This window comes from Setaria italica, chromosome VII, assembly GCF_000263155.2.
Source record: "Setaria italica strain Yugu1 chromosome VII, Setaria_italica_v2.0, whole genome shotgun sequence".
NCBI lineage: Eukaryota > Viridiplantae > Streptophyta > Magnoliopsida > Poales > Poaceae > Setaria > Setaria italica.
This window is the reverse complement of record NC_028456.1, coordinates 283,887-297,253: the sequence shown is the minus strand read 5'-3', so window position 1 is coordinate 297,253 and position 13,367 is coordinate 283,887. Positions and strand designations below refer to the sequence as shown.

The window sequence follows — 13,367 nt, the reverse complement described above, 5'->3', positions numbered from 1 at the left end:
GTGGCCGTTGCTACCCTGATGTGGCGCAGCCGATAGCAGGGCTGTTATTGTTGTTTGCTGATACCGGGACAACTAGAGGTTGAAGGTGAACCCAACGTGTGGGACCATGCGTCAGTGGCAAGAGAGGGGAACGGATAGCAACGGCAAGGGTATCATGGTCATTTGCCATCCTTAGGGGTTGTTTGGGAGGAGGGGCTAAATTTTAGCTCCCGTCACATCGAATGTTTGACACTAATTAGGAGTATTAAATCTAGACTAATTACAAAACTAATTACACAACCCCTAGGCTAAATCGCGAGACGAATCTATTAAGCCTAATTAGTCCATGATTTGATAATGTGGTGCTACAGTAACCATTCACTAATGATGGATTAAATTAGGCTTAATAGATTCGTCTCGCGATTTAGCCTAAAGGTTCTGCAATTAGTTTTGTAATTAGCTTATGTTTAGTCCTCCTAATTAGTATCTGAATATCCGATGTGACAGGGCTAAAGTTTAGCCCCTTCCTCCCAAATACCCCTTAATCCACGTTGGTATGGGGACGTTGGTATGGGGACGTTTTTTTTTCAGAAGCGGTCAATATGCCATGCCATCCGCAAGGACCGCGAGGAGTTAAATATCCCCCACTCAAGCCGTACAGGCCCAGCCCAGCGTCCACAGCAGCCAGAGGCAGCGCCTGCCGCCGCCCGGCAACTTTGGCTTTTTGCCTTCTCGCCCGGGCGCCGCCGCACTACCCTGCCTTCCCTCTGCTCTCGCTTGCGCAGCCACGCCGCCCACAGAACCGTCGAGCCATGGATTACAACCCCTACGGCGGCGCCTCTCCCGACCCCTACGGCGGCGGCGGCACCATCCGCCTGGTATGCGATAACTGCAGCATCGCCGACGACTATAGCGCCGACGACGCTGAAGACGGCCAGTACACGTGCCGCACGTGCTCTGCCGTGCACGCCACGCAGGCAACTGCCGCCGACCCCCACGACTTCCCCGTCACCGGTAGCATCTCCGTCCGCCGCGTCGCCACCCAGCCCACCATTCCCAATCTCGCCACCCGCACACCCGCGCCCTACCCGAGGACCCCTCACGCCAAGCCCGCCCCCGCCGCGTTCGACGACTTCGTGGAGCCGAGCGAGCCGCGGGACTTCGCGCCCGGCGCCGGGGCGTGGGGCCAGCCCGAGGATTTGGCGGCGCGGGTGCGCTTGCGCTACGTGAGGGGGCTCCAGGTCATCCTACAGCGGCAGCTGCAGGTGCTGGTGGAGCAACACCGGGTGGACGCGCTCGTGTGCGGCGTCGCCGGCACCATCTGGCTGCGCTGGGTTGCTGCATCCAGGGTGTTCGACGATATGTGGGCACGGCAGGTGCTCGCTGACCACGACCAGCGTTCTGGCAGTGGAGGTGATGACCTATCCACGCTCGCTCTTGATTCTAGACTTTTAGTATATATACGCCTATATATATAGTATCGAGAAAAGACAAAACATACATCTAATAATTTAGAATGGAGTAATTGCCACCGGAAGAACAGAACAGACTATGCACAAATAATCGTTCTCTTGTTTGCAGATAACAATAAACCTGACAGGCGCAAGGTTGAGTTTGCTTTTCTTCGCTCACTGAGGACGTTGCTGCCCATTTACTCAACACTAGCAGTTTGCTTCTTGGCCTGTCATATTGCCCGTCAGGCCATCTTACCTAGTGACATTTACAGGTGGGCAGTGGAATCCAAGCTCCCTTATCTGGCAGTGTTTACTGAAGTAGACAAGCTCCTTGGGAGCTCACTGCACCTGCAACGCTGCCCTTTGGATGCAAGGCAGCTGTTCAGGCCGGTGCAAGTTATTGGAGCATGGCAGCTAGAAGCTGCTGCTGGATCCATAGCACAAAGAATATGCTTGAGGCTTCCTTCAGTTAACTTCTATGCAATTGCTGAACGTTGCTTGAAGGACTTGTCACTACCTGTAGATAAAATCCTTCCCCATGCGTGCCGAATTTATGAGTGGGCAATGCCTGCAGAACTATGGCTGTCCAGTAATCCTGCTAGAGTCCCTACACGGGTTTGTGTGATGGCTATATTACTAGTGACTCTACGAGTTCTGTATAACATCAATGGTCAAGGGATATGGGAGGTGAGTTTGCTACATAGGTTCCCTTTCCCTATGTCATTTATGTTATTTGATAAATGCAAACAGACTGAAGTTATGTTTCTTTGCAGAAGATATGTGAGGAAAGAAGAAACGCTGGTGGATCTGATCCTGATGCAAATTCACCAACTTTCAGGATGCTTGATGACAGTAACAGCGAGGAGTTTGGCATGAGAGAACTGTTGTGTGCTATTGCAGCTGCCTATGATAAAATCAATGTTGTCCATGGTAAATTTGAACTGCCTTTGGCTCTTTGCCTTATGTCATCATTAGCTTTATCTTCTAGTACACGCATTAGTCTGTGTCATGCTTATGCTGACAATATTTAATCTATATTCATCTTGCTATAATAAATTAAGTACAAATGGTCATTTGCGTATTTCATGGACTTAAAAGGTCTTGTTCTCTTTCCTGCCTGGAAGGGAAAGGTAATGTTTGATAAAACCAAGACTAAAGCACATGTGGGCTCCTGTGCATCATTTTGGGTTTGAAATCTTCACAAACAATTCACATGTTTCTTACACTACTCGATTGTTAGTCCTCTGGTAATGCCTAATGTAGTACAATTGCATCTACTGGTGCTTCAACACACAAGCAGGGCAAACAGATGGAGAACATTGGAACACTTTGGCATGTGCTTCAATTAAGACAAATTTTTGCTCTGTCCCTTTTTTTTCTATAGATGGTGTCGAGTAACTTCGTTTCAGCACTGAAATGGGAAGTGCTAGATTTTTCTGTAATTTCTGCCAGTTACAGAAAGATGACATTTTAACTTTGCATAATCAGTAAGATGTTATATTGATGATGCGAAATTATTTTCATTTAATCTATTAATTATAGGAGTGTGATTTGATTTAAAAGATTATCTGTTACATCAGTTTGTATGCTACTTTAGATGCTTTGCATTTATATCTTTGATAAAGTTATAGTCCATTGATTTCTTGGGTCTTTGACTGGCACTTCTGTGGCTGGTGGGAGTACTTCTTAATGATGTAGGACACTGACTCGATGTTTTCTAATTTTACAGACTACTCAAGTGACCTCTGTTCTTATCTCAAATACTGCAATGATGTTATTTTTACTGGGATTACATGTTCAACAGAAGAGGAGCATCTAGTAGAGATCTTTTGGGATATGTACAAGGCCGGAGAGGTATTGCACTTTGCTTCATAATGTTGTCACCAATTTTCCTTTTGCATGAGGTTCCAAAAATGCCATAGTATGTAACTTGAAGACTGGCCATTACAGATCAGTTCTTTCACTTTTTCATATTCTGCAGCAGTTCTTTCTCTATGAAAACTGTTTAATGACTTTATATGCAGTGCAGCTCATCCTCCTGGTTGTATAATACAAACTTGCTATCATAAGATTTTCTAGAAAATCTATAGTAGTCAAGGCAGACTACAGATTAAGTTTGACCTTGAACCTTGAATTTTTGCTCTGGGGTGGGGCCTTCATGTTAATCTTTTATGGCTGATAGGTTATTTCGATAGCATCATTCTAGGTTTCTTGCACAAACTTTGTTCCCAACTATGAAATATTGCAACATTTATGATGTTGCATTGCAGGATGACAATCCAAAAGAGCATGTAAAATCCCAGTCTCAAGGTATTGAAGAAAGGGCATTTACAAATGGAGTGAACAAGCGCTCCCGGGATGGAACATTTATTGAAGCAAGTTGCATTTCTTTATCATCAGGCCATGATGCAGTGCAAATGCTCAAGTCAGAGATGCAAGATCATGGATTTCATTATATGCCACCTAGGAAACCAAGGAAATCAGATGGTTATCTTCGTTATAGGAGGAGGAGACTAAGTGGTGGCTTTGTTTATGTTGCGCATGCTGATTATTACATGTTGCTACGAGCTTTTTCAAAGCTCGCAGAAGTTAACGTTCGTATCATGCATATCAGTGTGTTAAAACTTGAGAGCAGACTCGCGTGTATTGAGGATCGAATTGAAAAAAGCTTGAACACCTTACAGAACCTCTCTGTCAGAGCGAAAGATGAGCTAAGGCCTGTATCAGATTGAAGTACTTGATGGAGTGCCATACTCTGCCAACGTAAGTTTCTGCACCAAACTTTTTCTTTTTCGAGAAACAGAATTTTCCTTTGAGGGTTTTGGCCTGCTAGTATTACTGCTTTTTATATAAAAATATTTAATTTCATGCATTTTATCACTCCAGGAATACAATGTGATTTATGGTCAGTTAGAGTTTACTATCTGAATGTGTTTTGAGTACTGATGGCATACAAATGAAGAAACCCTCCATTCCTTTTTCTGGCAAAGCATGTAGTCACATTGTTTAAGTGTGGTTTGAAAGGATGATTAGCTGCACACCTCAGCAAACAAAGCTTGTTGTTGTGGCCTGTTGGCTTTGGTAAGCAAGCTGAGCACGCCAAGAACATGTCAGATTGTGGGTCTTTGTTTGCTGAAGCAGTCTGTAGGATTAAGTGATGAACCAAGACTTTGCCTGTCTTCTTTAGAATGAACATAATTATGTCAGAGTGCAAAACATTGCTGTGGTGGATTTAACAACAGTCCCAGTAGCAAAAACCTCACTGGTTTACAGCAGGGGTGATAATTAGGGATCAGCAATGGTGAGGTACCGAGGACAATTTACCTGTCCGTGTTGGATGTGGTTTCTTGTACCTGTTATCTTGTCTGTTGAAGAAGTGATATCTGTTTCTGGGCAAAGCTGATGATTTCTTTTTTGTTTTGTTTACAGCACACTATCAGGGTCCGGGAACCAGGTCCAGGAACCATTTTAATTTTTTGACATTCTGTCAGACAGATCCAAGAAAACCAGATTTCTTCTCATCTCTACTTGTTCGCTGCTCATAGAAAATTTTGCAACTTCCAGTACAGAGAGACCCATGTAACACTAAGTATCCCTCAAGTACATATCAGCCCATGTATAGTCCATATAGAGCCAATGTAGCAGATACAGCCCCAGGTGTTGAAGCAAAACACATGTAGAATCTCAAGCGCAACAGTCTGAGCATGTACAGATGAACCGTTTAGGTGAAGCGCTCTGTTTCCGCCACTCCTTCAGCCCCTCAAGTTTAGAAGTAGAAAAACTGTGAAGCAAATTTTTTGGTCAGAAATTAAAGTTTATTGTAGTCAACCTGCACTAAACGTCAGTTTTTAGAATTAGATGGCACTATCAAATATCATCTTGACCAATCCTCAGCTCACTCGTCAGGAAAATTCGATGAAAATTTGGAACCCAAATTACTTTTTAACTCACTCGCTACCTACAGCTCTTTTGTGCTTGCCTTTGAACGAAACCTTCTGCATTATCCATACAGGTTCGTAATTTGAGTTTTAGCTTGTTTGGAAAATTCATAAATATGGACTCTGATGGATGCAAACTCTGTATGAAAATTATAGGTTTCAAGGAGACCTATAGCTTCTAGTTGGAAATATTCCGATTTGAAATCATTTAGATGTGCATGTAATTAAACAAAGTTTTAGATAACGATGGTCAAAAGGAAAAAAAATATTGCATTGTTATAATAAATTAGTGTTAGGTGAAATGGTATGTAGGTTACATGTAAGGCATGAGATTAGGTTGCTTAGGTTTAAAAAAGCTTTTCTTGTTTACAGAAACGCAGATGTTCTTTGTCTGACTATACCAATGTCAAGGATACCTCCCCCTGTTGATCCTGTAGTTTCTCTCCATCGAACACCAGAGATCAAAGAGATTTTGTCCCTGCTCGTTGATCCTCAGTAACAACTTTGATTGAATGATGCTAAGTTTATTGAGTATGATCTGCATCTATTTTAATTTGTTGTCACTAGAGAAAAATCTCACTTTGTACGCATCAGTCGTCGTGTATATCTACCCAGTTCCTCTATGCAGCACAGTGCCGGGTAATGTCACTTCGTTGGGAAAACAAACTGATCGCGACTTAATCGGCATCCTGTGCTCGAAATCCTAGGGATAATATATAAGCTTGTCCTCCACCCTCACCCAATCCGCCATTGGAACCAGGGAAGCATATACATGCATCACGATTCACATCACATAGAAACTCCCACCAAATTAAAACAAAGTTGGCCATGGTTACCACAAGCCTTCCATCTCTACCAAGTTAAATCTGCGGCTCAACCTTACTTGCAGGCAGCAGCCTAGCAAAAATCAGATAGATACTAAGAGCTAGATGACATGACACAGCATCGCATAACATTATGCTTCAAACTAAAACATCAAAAGCATTTGCGCTTCCTCCACCATGCAACCGTCTTTCCGTTTCAACAGCTCAGAGCGGTTTGCTGCACCGTAGGGGCTAAGTTCCCCTGCCCAGTCACCCCTGCAGCCTCCTCCACGTTCTGCGATGCCTGCAACATGTACACATTTTCAAACATCTGCACAATGAAGATTACAAAACATCAAAATTTGTTAAACAGGTCCCCAATTTCCATTCTCTCAGGTAATTCTGTTTCCAATCAGAAGCTCTCAAATGAATTAGATTGCACACTAAAGGAATAAAACAACTGAGTCAGACCTAGCAAGCTTTAATTTCAGTATAGATCTTGGTTTAGCTCTCTAAGTTGTACATGCATATGTTTGCAATCTTGTTTTTTTAAACAAAGGCAGGTGCTTTGCCATTCAATAAAAGAAAGAGTTAAATAATACTTCTCTTTCAAAGTTCAGTTCTTTCCTATTGGAGTACTCAATGAAATAGGATTATGAGGAAAATCAGACAACAAATTTTACTCCAATGGTGATGCATGTATTACCTCCACACTTACCACTATCATAGTTGGCATCCCACCAAGAGACATAAAAGCTTATAAACATAAGTAGCTCAAATGGAATTAAGCATTTTTGAACCAGATTCCTACCTGAGTTGGTAACTTAAAGCATACATACTTCCAGTAATCAACTAACTTGTGATCTTCTGGAACCACCTCTGTTGCTCTTCCAGCACAAAAGATTGCGTAAGCATCAGCGGCATACCTGGAGTAATAGCCAGATTTCAAATTACTAAACGGGAATGGTTAAGAAACAAAATAACATTAAATGAATGCTCCTATTCAACCCACTCACTTGCCAACGCCACAAAGCTCCGTAATGTAGGTCCATTCCTCTTCAACATAAGCCTTAGACAATTTATGGATTCTGTTTGCTTTCACACGCTGCAACCCCAGAGGTGCTAGATACTCTGCCATCTTTTCAGGATCAGCTGTACATGCAGTCTGAGCATCAGGATAGCGTTCAAAGAAGCCCTCCAATTTCTTCCTGACCTGCAGCAGTAAACAAAGGGCATAATACTTGAAGTTTAAGCTTGAATGTGCCACCAAAGCAACATCAAACAGGGGAATAACATTGGTAATAATAAATGCAAATACTGAATTAGTACAACAATAAAACCAAACTAGATAAGTAATTTGATGAGCTAGCAACAGTTGTCAGGATGATAAATAGTCTTGGTAAAAGAAAAATAAATGTGAAACGCCTAACCAAGCCAGTGTTACACTAAAAACATATAACAGATTTAATAAGCTAGCCTACTCTGCGGTGCTTGATTTAATAAGCATGTGTTTCACTGATCAAGTTTGTTTGTCGATCCTATTTGCAAATCACTGGAAACACAAACAATTATTCTATATTGAATCAAGAAGTAGGCACAGACGACTATTACTAAGATCACTCATTTGGCATGGCAACACAAATTAGCCTCTTTCTCTTTGACAGTTACAGAAACTATTCTCAATGAATCAAGCAGTTGACTGTGAACCTAGGTAATTATTTGGTTAAGTAACATTCATGGAGAATAAAGTAGAAAAAAATTGAACAGCTCACCTGATCTCCTTTTGATAAGTTGAGGAGCATGCATATTATAATGACCTTCCAGGGGTCATGTGCGTACCTCTCCTGCAGGAGATTATAAGGGGAACGCGGCGGGGGTACCAGCTGATTCAATGGCAGGCGACGGTACTTGTCTGACCGCTTCTCAGCAGCACTAAGCAATGGTGGTTTCTTTCTTGGCTTCTTTGTCGTGCCCATCTTCTCATCAGGTCTTTCCATTTCTTTTGCCTTTACCGCTACTTGCGAACCTGAGGCTGAGGGTGGTCGCTTTGTGTTCAAGGTCGTTGTCTTGGCAGCCTTTTGATTTGCAGTGAGCTGAGAAGACAGAAATGACGGGTGATCTCGAGGAGGCGGCCTGGATGGAGGATCAGGGGTTTTCGGAAGTGATGGAGCATTGCGACCTTGCCGGCATACAGGTCTGTAGCAGAACTGGTCAAAGAATGCACCAAAAGGCGAGGAATATTTGGGATCCTGACCAATGAGGTTGCGATTGGCCATGGCGGGGACGAAGCCTTGGGGCACTGGCTGTTCTTTCAACGACGCTATCCTCATCCTGAGGATTTCCTGATCAGTCAGCACCCGAGGCTTGCCGTTGCTGCTCCTTCTGACTCTCTTACTACCGCTGACGCCACCATCAACTACTGCTTCCCCTCCATGGGGATGGACATCAACGGGTGATGGCTGCTGGCCGGATTGCCCCTGCTCCAGCTTACCCCGTCTCTGCTCCTTCCTCGCTGCCGCCCCTTCCGCCGCCACCTCCAAGATTTGGACGGTGGCCGCCGCCGCAGGAATGGACTGCGATGGAGTTGCCGCCGCCGCCGCCTCGTGCTTGCTTCTCTTGCCCTTCTTTTTCAACTCCTTCCGGACGGCCTCCTCGACCAACGAAGACGCCGCCGCCACCTCCAAGATTTGGGCGGTGGCCGCCGCCGCCGCCGCCGCAGGGATTGACGGCGACGGAGTTGCCGCCGCCGCCTCGTGCTTGCTTCTCCTGCCCTTCTTTTTCTCCTCCTTCCGGACGGCCTCCTGCACCAACGAAGACGCCGCCGCCACCTCCTGCTTCTTCCTCTTGCGCCCCTTGCCCGCCGCCACCGCCGTCGAGGTTAGGGTTTCGGCAGTGACTGGGGCCGGAGACTCGGTCTTGGAATCCGGAGTCGCCGGAGGTCGAGGAGACTCCGAGGAAGAAGCCGCGACCTCCACCTCCTCCCTGTGCTTCTTCCTCCTCTTCTTCTGCCGCGTCGCCTCCCACCCCTCTACCATGGCCGCCGGCGCCGCCGCCGACATCGCGCACTGCAGCGGCGGGAGCAGGACGCGAGGGATTCGGACGGGGATCGCCCTGGAGACCGGCGGCGGACCGGAGAGATGACTGGGAGTGAGGCCTCTTCTCTCCGCCGCCTCTGATTTGGAGAACGAGTGAACGGGGGAAGACGAAAGAAAAGGGGAATAGATGGAAGCTTTTCGCGGCAAACTCCGCCGATATTGCCGCCAAAAAATATTATATCTATTCCAATCTAACTAATAAAACGGAAGAAAATATTTCTTCCAAAAATATTACATCAAAATGATCCTGTGCCTTGTGCCTCCTGACAGCAACTCTAAAAGCTCCTTTAAATTACCCCTAATACCTTAATCATGAAACATGAAAAAATGGAAACATGAAAAAATCCCAAAGACCACAAAAATACAAATATGCGAATTCCAGATCCGTCACGCTGCAAATTTTCGTAAGCCTTCTCCTCCCCAATCGCCCCATAGATCCGTCACGCTGCAAATTTTCGCAAGCCTTCTCCTCCCCAATCGCCCCACAGCTATTGGCGACGGTCGCCAAGAGTTTGAGGGTTATCCTGTTTTGAAATATTGGGGTTAGTTATGAGAGATCTGCTGTGAGATGATTAAAGAACCCCAACGTATAGTTCTAGGGAAGAATGTTTTGAGAAATTTTTGGAGTTGTTCTAAGCATCTCTTCCCTATTTTACTAATTGATTGAGGAAGGTGATTTATTTTTAAGTAGGAATTTAACCGTTTTAATTTAAAGGATTGTAAAAATTAAAATGATCATTGTTAGTATTCCAAAATATAGGAACGTTTAATAGTATTACATTTAGTGAATAATTGCAAAAATCTCTAACGGTTTAATAAGAATTCTTATTTTAGAATTATTTTTTCGAACCAAATACTATTAAAATGTTTCCTCTTTGATTAGGAATTTGACCTCTGCTCGTAGAAATTTAGTTTTTTTCCTTGGAATTTGCTTGCTTAAAACGGTCCATTAGATTGGACGGTCGGCAGCATAATCTTTTTCTCTATCTCTTACAAATAAAAACGAAAGGGGGTGTCCGCGTCATCAGAATCGGGATCCCCTTAGTTGCGGGCACACCCGTCATTTTTGTTTTTTTTCCTTTTTTTAAGTCCTAGCAGAACCATTTCAAAATCTAAAACCTCAGCTTGGCGCCAGCGTGACGCTAGCGCCAAGCTTACATGTCTCAGCGCCAGCCATCCTGGCGCCAAGGTCCATGCGCAGCTGCTAACGCGGATGCCGACGTGGCGGGGGCTTGGCGTCATCCATCATGGCGCCAAGCTTTGGCACCGTGGATCCTGGCACCAAGCTTGGCGCCGAGCAATTTACCCACCTCTTGGGTTTCGAATGAAACAAGTATAATTATTCCGAGAAATATGCAACAAACTATGATGCGGTTCAACTAGCTAGGACGTGGGCTTCTTCTCCCAGATACCTGAGTTCAAACCCCCGTGTTGAATCTTTGAACCGCAATGTAGTTTGTTGCATACTTCTCGGAATAATTATACTTGTTTCATTCGAAACCCAAGAGGTATGGGATAAATTGCTCGGCGCCAAGATGTACGACGCCAAGCTCCCGCCACGTCGATATCCGTGTTAGCAGCTGCGCATGGACCTTGGCACCAGGATTACAGAGATTCGAACTCAGATCTTTGGTATAAGAAGCCCACATCCTAGCCAGTTGAACCGCAATGTAGTTTGTTGCAAACTTCTCGAAATAATTATACTTGTTTCATTCGAAACCCAAGAGGTATGGGGTAAATTGCTTGGCGCCAAGATGTACGGCGCCAAGCTCCTGCCACGTCAACATCCGCATCAGCAGCTGCGCATGGACCTTGACGCTAGGATGGCTGGCGTCGAGAGGTGTAAGCTTAACGTCAGTGTGGATGGCGCCAAGCTGAGGGTCCAGATTTTAAAATGATTCTGCTAGGGACGTATTTGGAAGAATCTTTAAAAAAAAGACAAAAAAAACAAAAAAAGACGGCGGGCACACGCACACCAACAAACGGTAGGGACGGCCCGCTATGCGGCCCAAAGCTGAGGATGGCGAGGTCTCCTGGACTCATGGCAACCCCACGATGCGCGCTGGCTTCGGGACACCCGCAAGCTTCCTGAGGACGTCACGGCCAAAGAGCCATGGGAAGGCAGGACACCGGGGCACCATACAGAGCAGTACGAAGGAAATGCACGTGCGTACGTGACACGTTAAGGGGGTGTTTGGGAGCACTCCACTTCAGAAAAAATTGCTTCACTCCATCAACTCCAAAAATTTTGCAGCCAAACGCGTCCAGCTCCAGCAACTCCGGCTCCAGGAAAAAGGTGGAGCAGGAGGGTAGATCCACGTTTTTTATGGAGTACCTCAAGAGGTGCTCCAAAAACCTCCTTTTCAGACCTCCTCATGGAGTTGGGGTTATTTACCCACCATTGCCACTAGTTACACAAGTTACCGGTTCGATTTTTCTATCTCCCGTCGTCTCCGTTTCTTCTCCCAGGGGCGCAGGCCGGCCGGCGGGCGAGCTCCCCGCGGCGGCGCGGCCGGGGCGCGGGCCGGCCGGGGCGAGCTCCCCCGCGGCGGCGCGACCGGGGCGCGGGCCGGCCGGGGGCGAGCTCCCCCGCGGCGGCGCGGCCGGGGCGCGGGCCGGCGGGCGAGCTCCCCGCGGCGGCGCGGCCGGGGCGTGGGCCGGCCGGGGGCGAGCTCCCCGCGGCGGCGCGGGCCGGCGGGCGAGGTCCCCCCGGCGGCGCGACCGGGGCGCGGGCCGGCGGGCGAGCTCCCCGCGGCGGCCGGGGGCGAGCTGCTCGGGCCAGGTGCCCACCGGAGAGCGCTGGTTCTCCAAAAACTGAGAAGAGAAGAGGAGAGGAGAGAGGAAGAAGAGAGGAGAGAGGAAGAAGAGAGGAGAAAATAGAAGAGTATGACATGTGGGTCCGTTTATGAAGGGTAAAATAGACCATTCACAACAAGTGCTCATGTTTTTGGAGCTGGAGCAATGCCATTAGCCAAACACGTGCAGCAACTCCATGTTTTTTTTGGAGTTGGTGGAGTGGAGCTAGGAAAGTGTGAAGCTAGTGAAGTGGAGCTGGTTTTTCTGAAGTGGAGTGCTCCCAAACATGCCCTAAAAGGGAGGCCAAGCAAGCCTACCACTTGCTATCAAATCTTATCTTGATGTACTGATGCACACGTGCCAAGATGTAGATTAACGAGCATTAATATTCAAAAAGCAAACCTTCAACATCACCCCTACGTCCTAAGATGTAGACTAACGGGCACTAATATAATAAAGCAAACCTTCAATATCACCCCTACATCACCCCTACAGTAACCAAGATTCCTTTGGAATAACGATAGCTGCATGCATGAGATGGCAACGTGTATGCACCAAGGGCAATACAAGACCACACACTCCTCCATGCATAGGAGTAGACTAGCAATAGTAGCTTTTTGTCATGTGAGGTTAAAGGTGGACCATCTCCATATTATACAATGAGGGTCCTCAGTTGGAAGTGGGGAGGCCTCGAGCTCCAAGAAAAAGGCTCCTGTACTTCTTTGTCCTTGTAATCCCCTCATCAAAATAGTGACAAAGAACATACAAATAATCAGGATGCAGGGCTATTATTCTCCGGGAAGCCCGAACCCGGGTAAAAATCTCTCCATGCTCACCATCCGTGTTGTTCTCAGCGTGTTCAGCCGTCGGCTGAATCTCAAAAAGAGGTTTTCCTCGGACCCCTGCTCTGGCGTTCGCACGCCGTCAGCTGGCACGCCATGTGGCGTTAGTTCTCCTTTCTCTGCACCTTTGCCGTGCGTTTGGTTTGAGGGACGAAGTGGGACGGGACGATCCCACTTCGTCCCGTGTTTGGTTTGGAGACAGGTGGGACGGGGACATCCCTACGAGGGAATATACCCTCCAGATGCGGGATGCCCCCATCCCACCAAAACGAGCGGACGGGGGCATCCCACTTCGCCCCCGTCACGCGCCGTCCGTCCGCACCGGTGGAGGGTGCGAGGTTGGGCGGGGTGGAGCCGCTGGCGGAGGGGCCGACGCGGACTCGCGCGTCCGGCAAAGCTACTGACTGACAATGTATATTCTTTTTTAAGGAGCTACGGCAAGGATTAACCTGGCCTGGAC

General features: G+C 46.8%; 2 protein-coding genes across 5 annotated transcripts; one reads left to right on the top strand and one right to left on the bottom strand.

The window, feature by feature from the left end:
- The first annotated feature begins 637 nt into the window (after nucleotides 1–637).
- Nucleotides 638–5,326, top strand: LOC101758025 (TATA box-binding protein-associated factor RNA polymerase I subunit B). Of its 3 annotated transcripts, none has more exons than XM_022827996.1 (6): nucleotides 638–1,392; nucleotides 1,561–2,120; nucleotides 2,210–2,363; nucleotides 3,163–3,287; nucleotides 3,704–4,196; nucleotides 4,863–5,326. In XM_022827996.1, exons 1-5 carry the CDS (start codon nucleotides 792–794, stop codon nucleotides 4,163–4,165), a joined length of 1,902 nt encoding a protein of 633 aa, XP_022683731.1. In that variant the 5' UTR covers nucleotides 638–791; the 3' UTR covers nucleotides 4,166–4,196; nucleotides 4,863–5,326. The 3 variants fall into 3 exon arrangements, with proteins under 3 accessions (XP_022683731.1, XP_014660947.1, XP_012702773.2); XM_014805461.2 differs by having other exon boundaries at nucleotides 2,207–2,363; XM_012847319.3 differs by lacking the exon at nucleotides 4,863–5,326 and adding an exon at nucleotides 4,320–4,848 and having other exon boundaries at nucleotides 2,207–2,363.
- A 795-nt stretch (nucleotides 5,327–6,121) lies between these two features.
- Nucleotides 6,122–9,408, bottom strand: LOC101757364. 2 transcript variants are annotated; one of them, XM_004974881.4, is made up of 4 exons: nucleotides 7,947–9,408; nucleotides 7,191–7,387; nucleotides 6,986–7,100; nucleotides 6,122–6,505 (listed from the first exon to the last, which is right to left on the bottom strand). In XM_004974881.4, the coding sequence occupies exons 1-4, from the start codon at nucleotides 9,231–9,233 to the stop codon at nucleotides 6,392–6,394; spliced, it is 1,713 nt and encodes a 570-aa protein (XP_004974938.1). In that variant the 5' UTR covers nucleotides 9,234–9,408; the 3' UTR covers nucleotides 6,122–6,391. The 2 variants fall into 2 exon arrangements, with proteins under 2 accessions (XP_004974938.1, XP_004974939.1); XM_004974882.4 differs by having other exon boundaries at nucleotides 6,122–6,478; nucleotides 7,947–9,407.
- Between the last annotated feature and the right edge of the window lie 3,959 nt (nucleotides 9,409–13,367).

What these genes read in the sequence shown, in the direction of transcription:
- LOC101758025 (XM_014805461.2), top strand. Translation starts at nt 792, where the DNA reads ATGGATTACAACCCCTACGGCGGCGCCTCTCCCGACCCCTACGGCGGC. An exon ending in CCAGCGTTCTGGCAGTGGAG is followed by an intron (nt 1,393 to 1,560) that starts GTGATGACCTAT and finishes TCTTGTTTGCAG; the next exon opens with ATAACAATAAACCTGACAGG. An exon ending in ATATGTACAAGGCCGGAGAG is followed by an intron (nt 3,288 to 3,703) that starts GTATTGCACTTT and finishes GTTGCATTGCAG; the next exon opens with GATGACAATCCAAAAGAGCA.
- LOC101757364 (XM_004974881.4), bottom strand. Translation starts at nt 9,233, where the DNA reads ATGTCGGCGGCGGCGCCGGCGGCCATGGTAGAGGGGTGGGAGGCGACG. An exon ending in ACTTATCAAAAGGAGATCAG is followed by an intron (nt 7,388 to 7,946) that starts GTGAGCTGTTCA and finishes TTACTGCTGCAG; the next exon opens with GTCAGGAAGAAATTGGAGGG. An exon ending in GAGCTTTGTGGCGTTGGCAA is followed by an intron (nt 7,101 to 7,190) that starts GTGAGTGGGTTG and finishes CTATTACTCCAG; the next exon opens with GTATGCCGCTGATGCTTACG.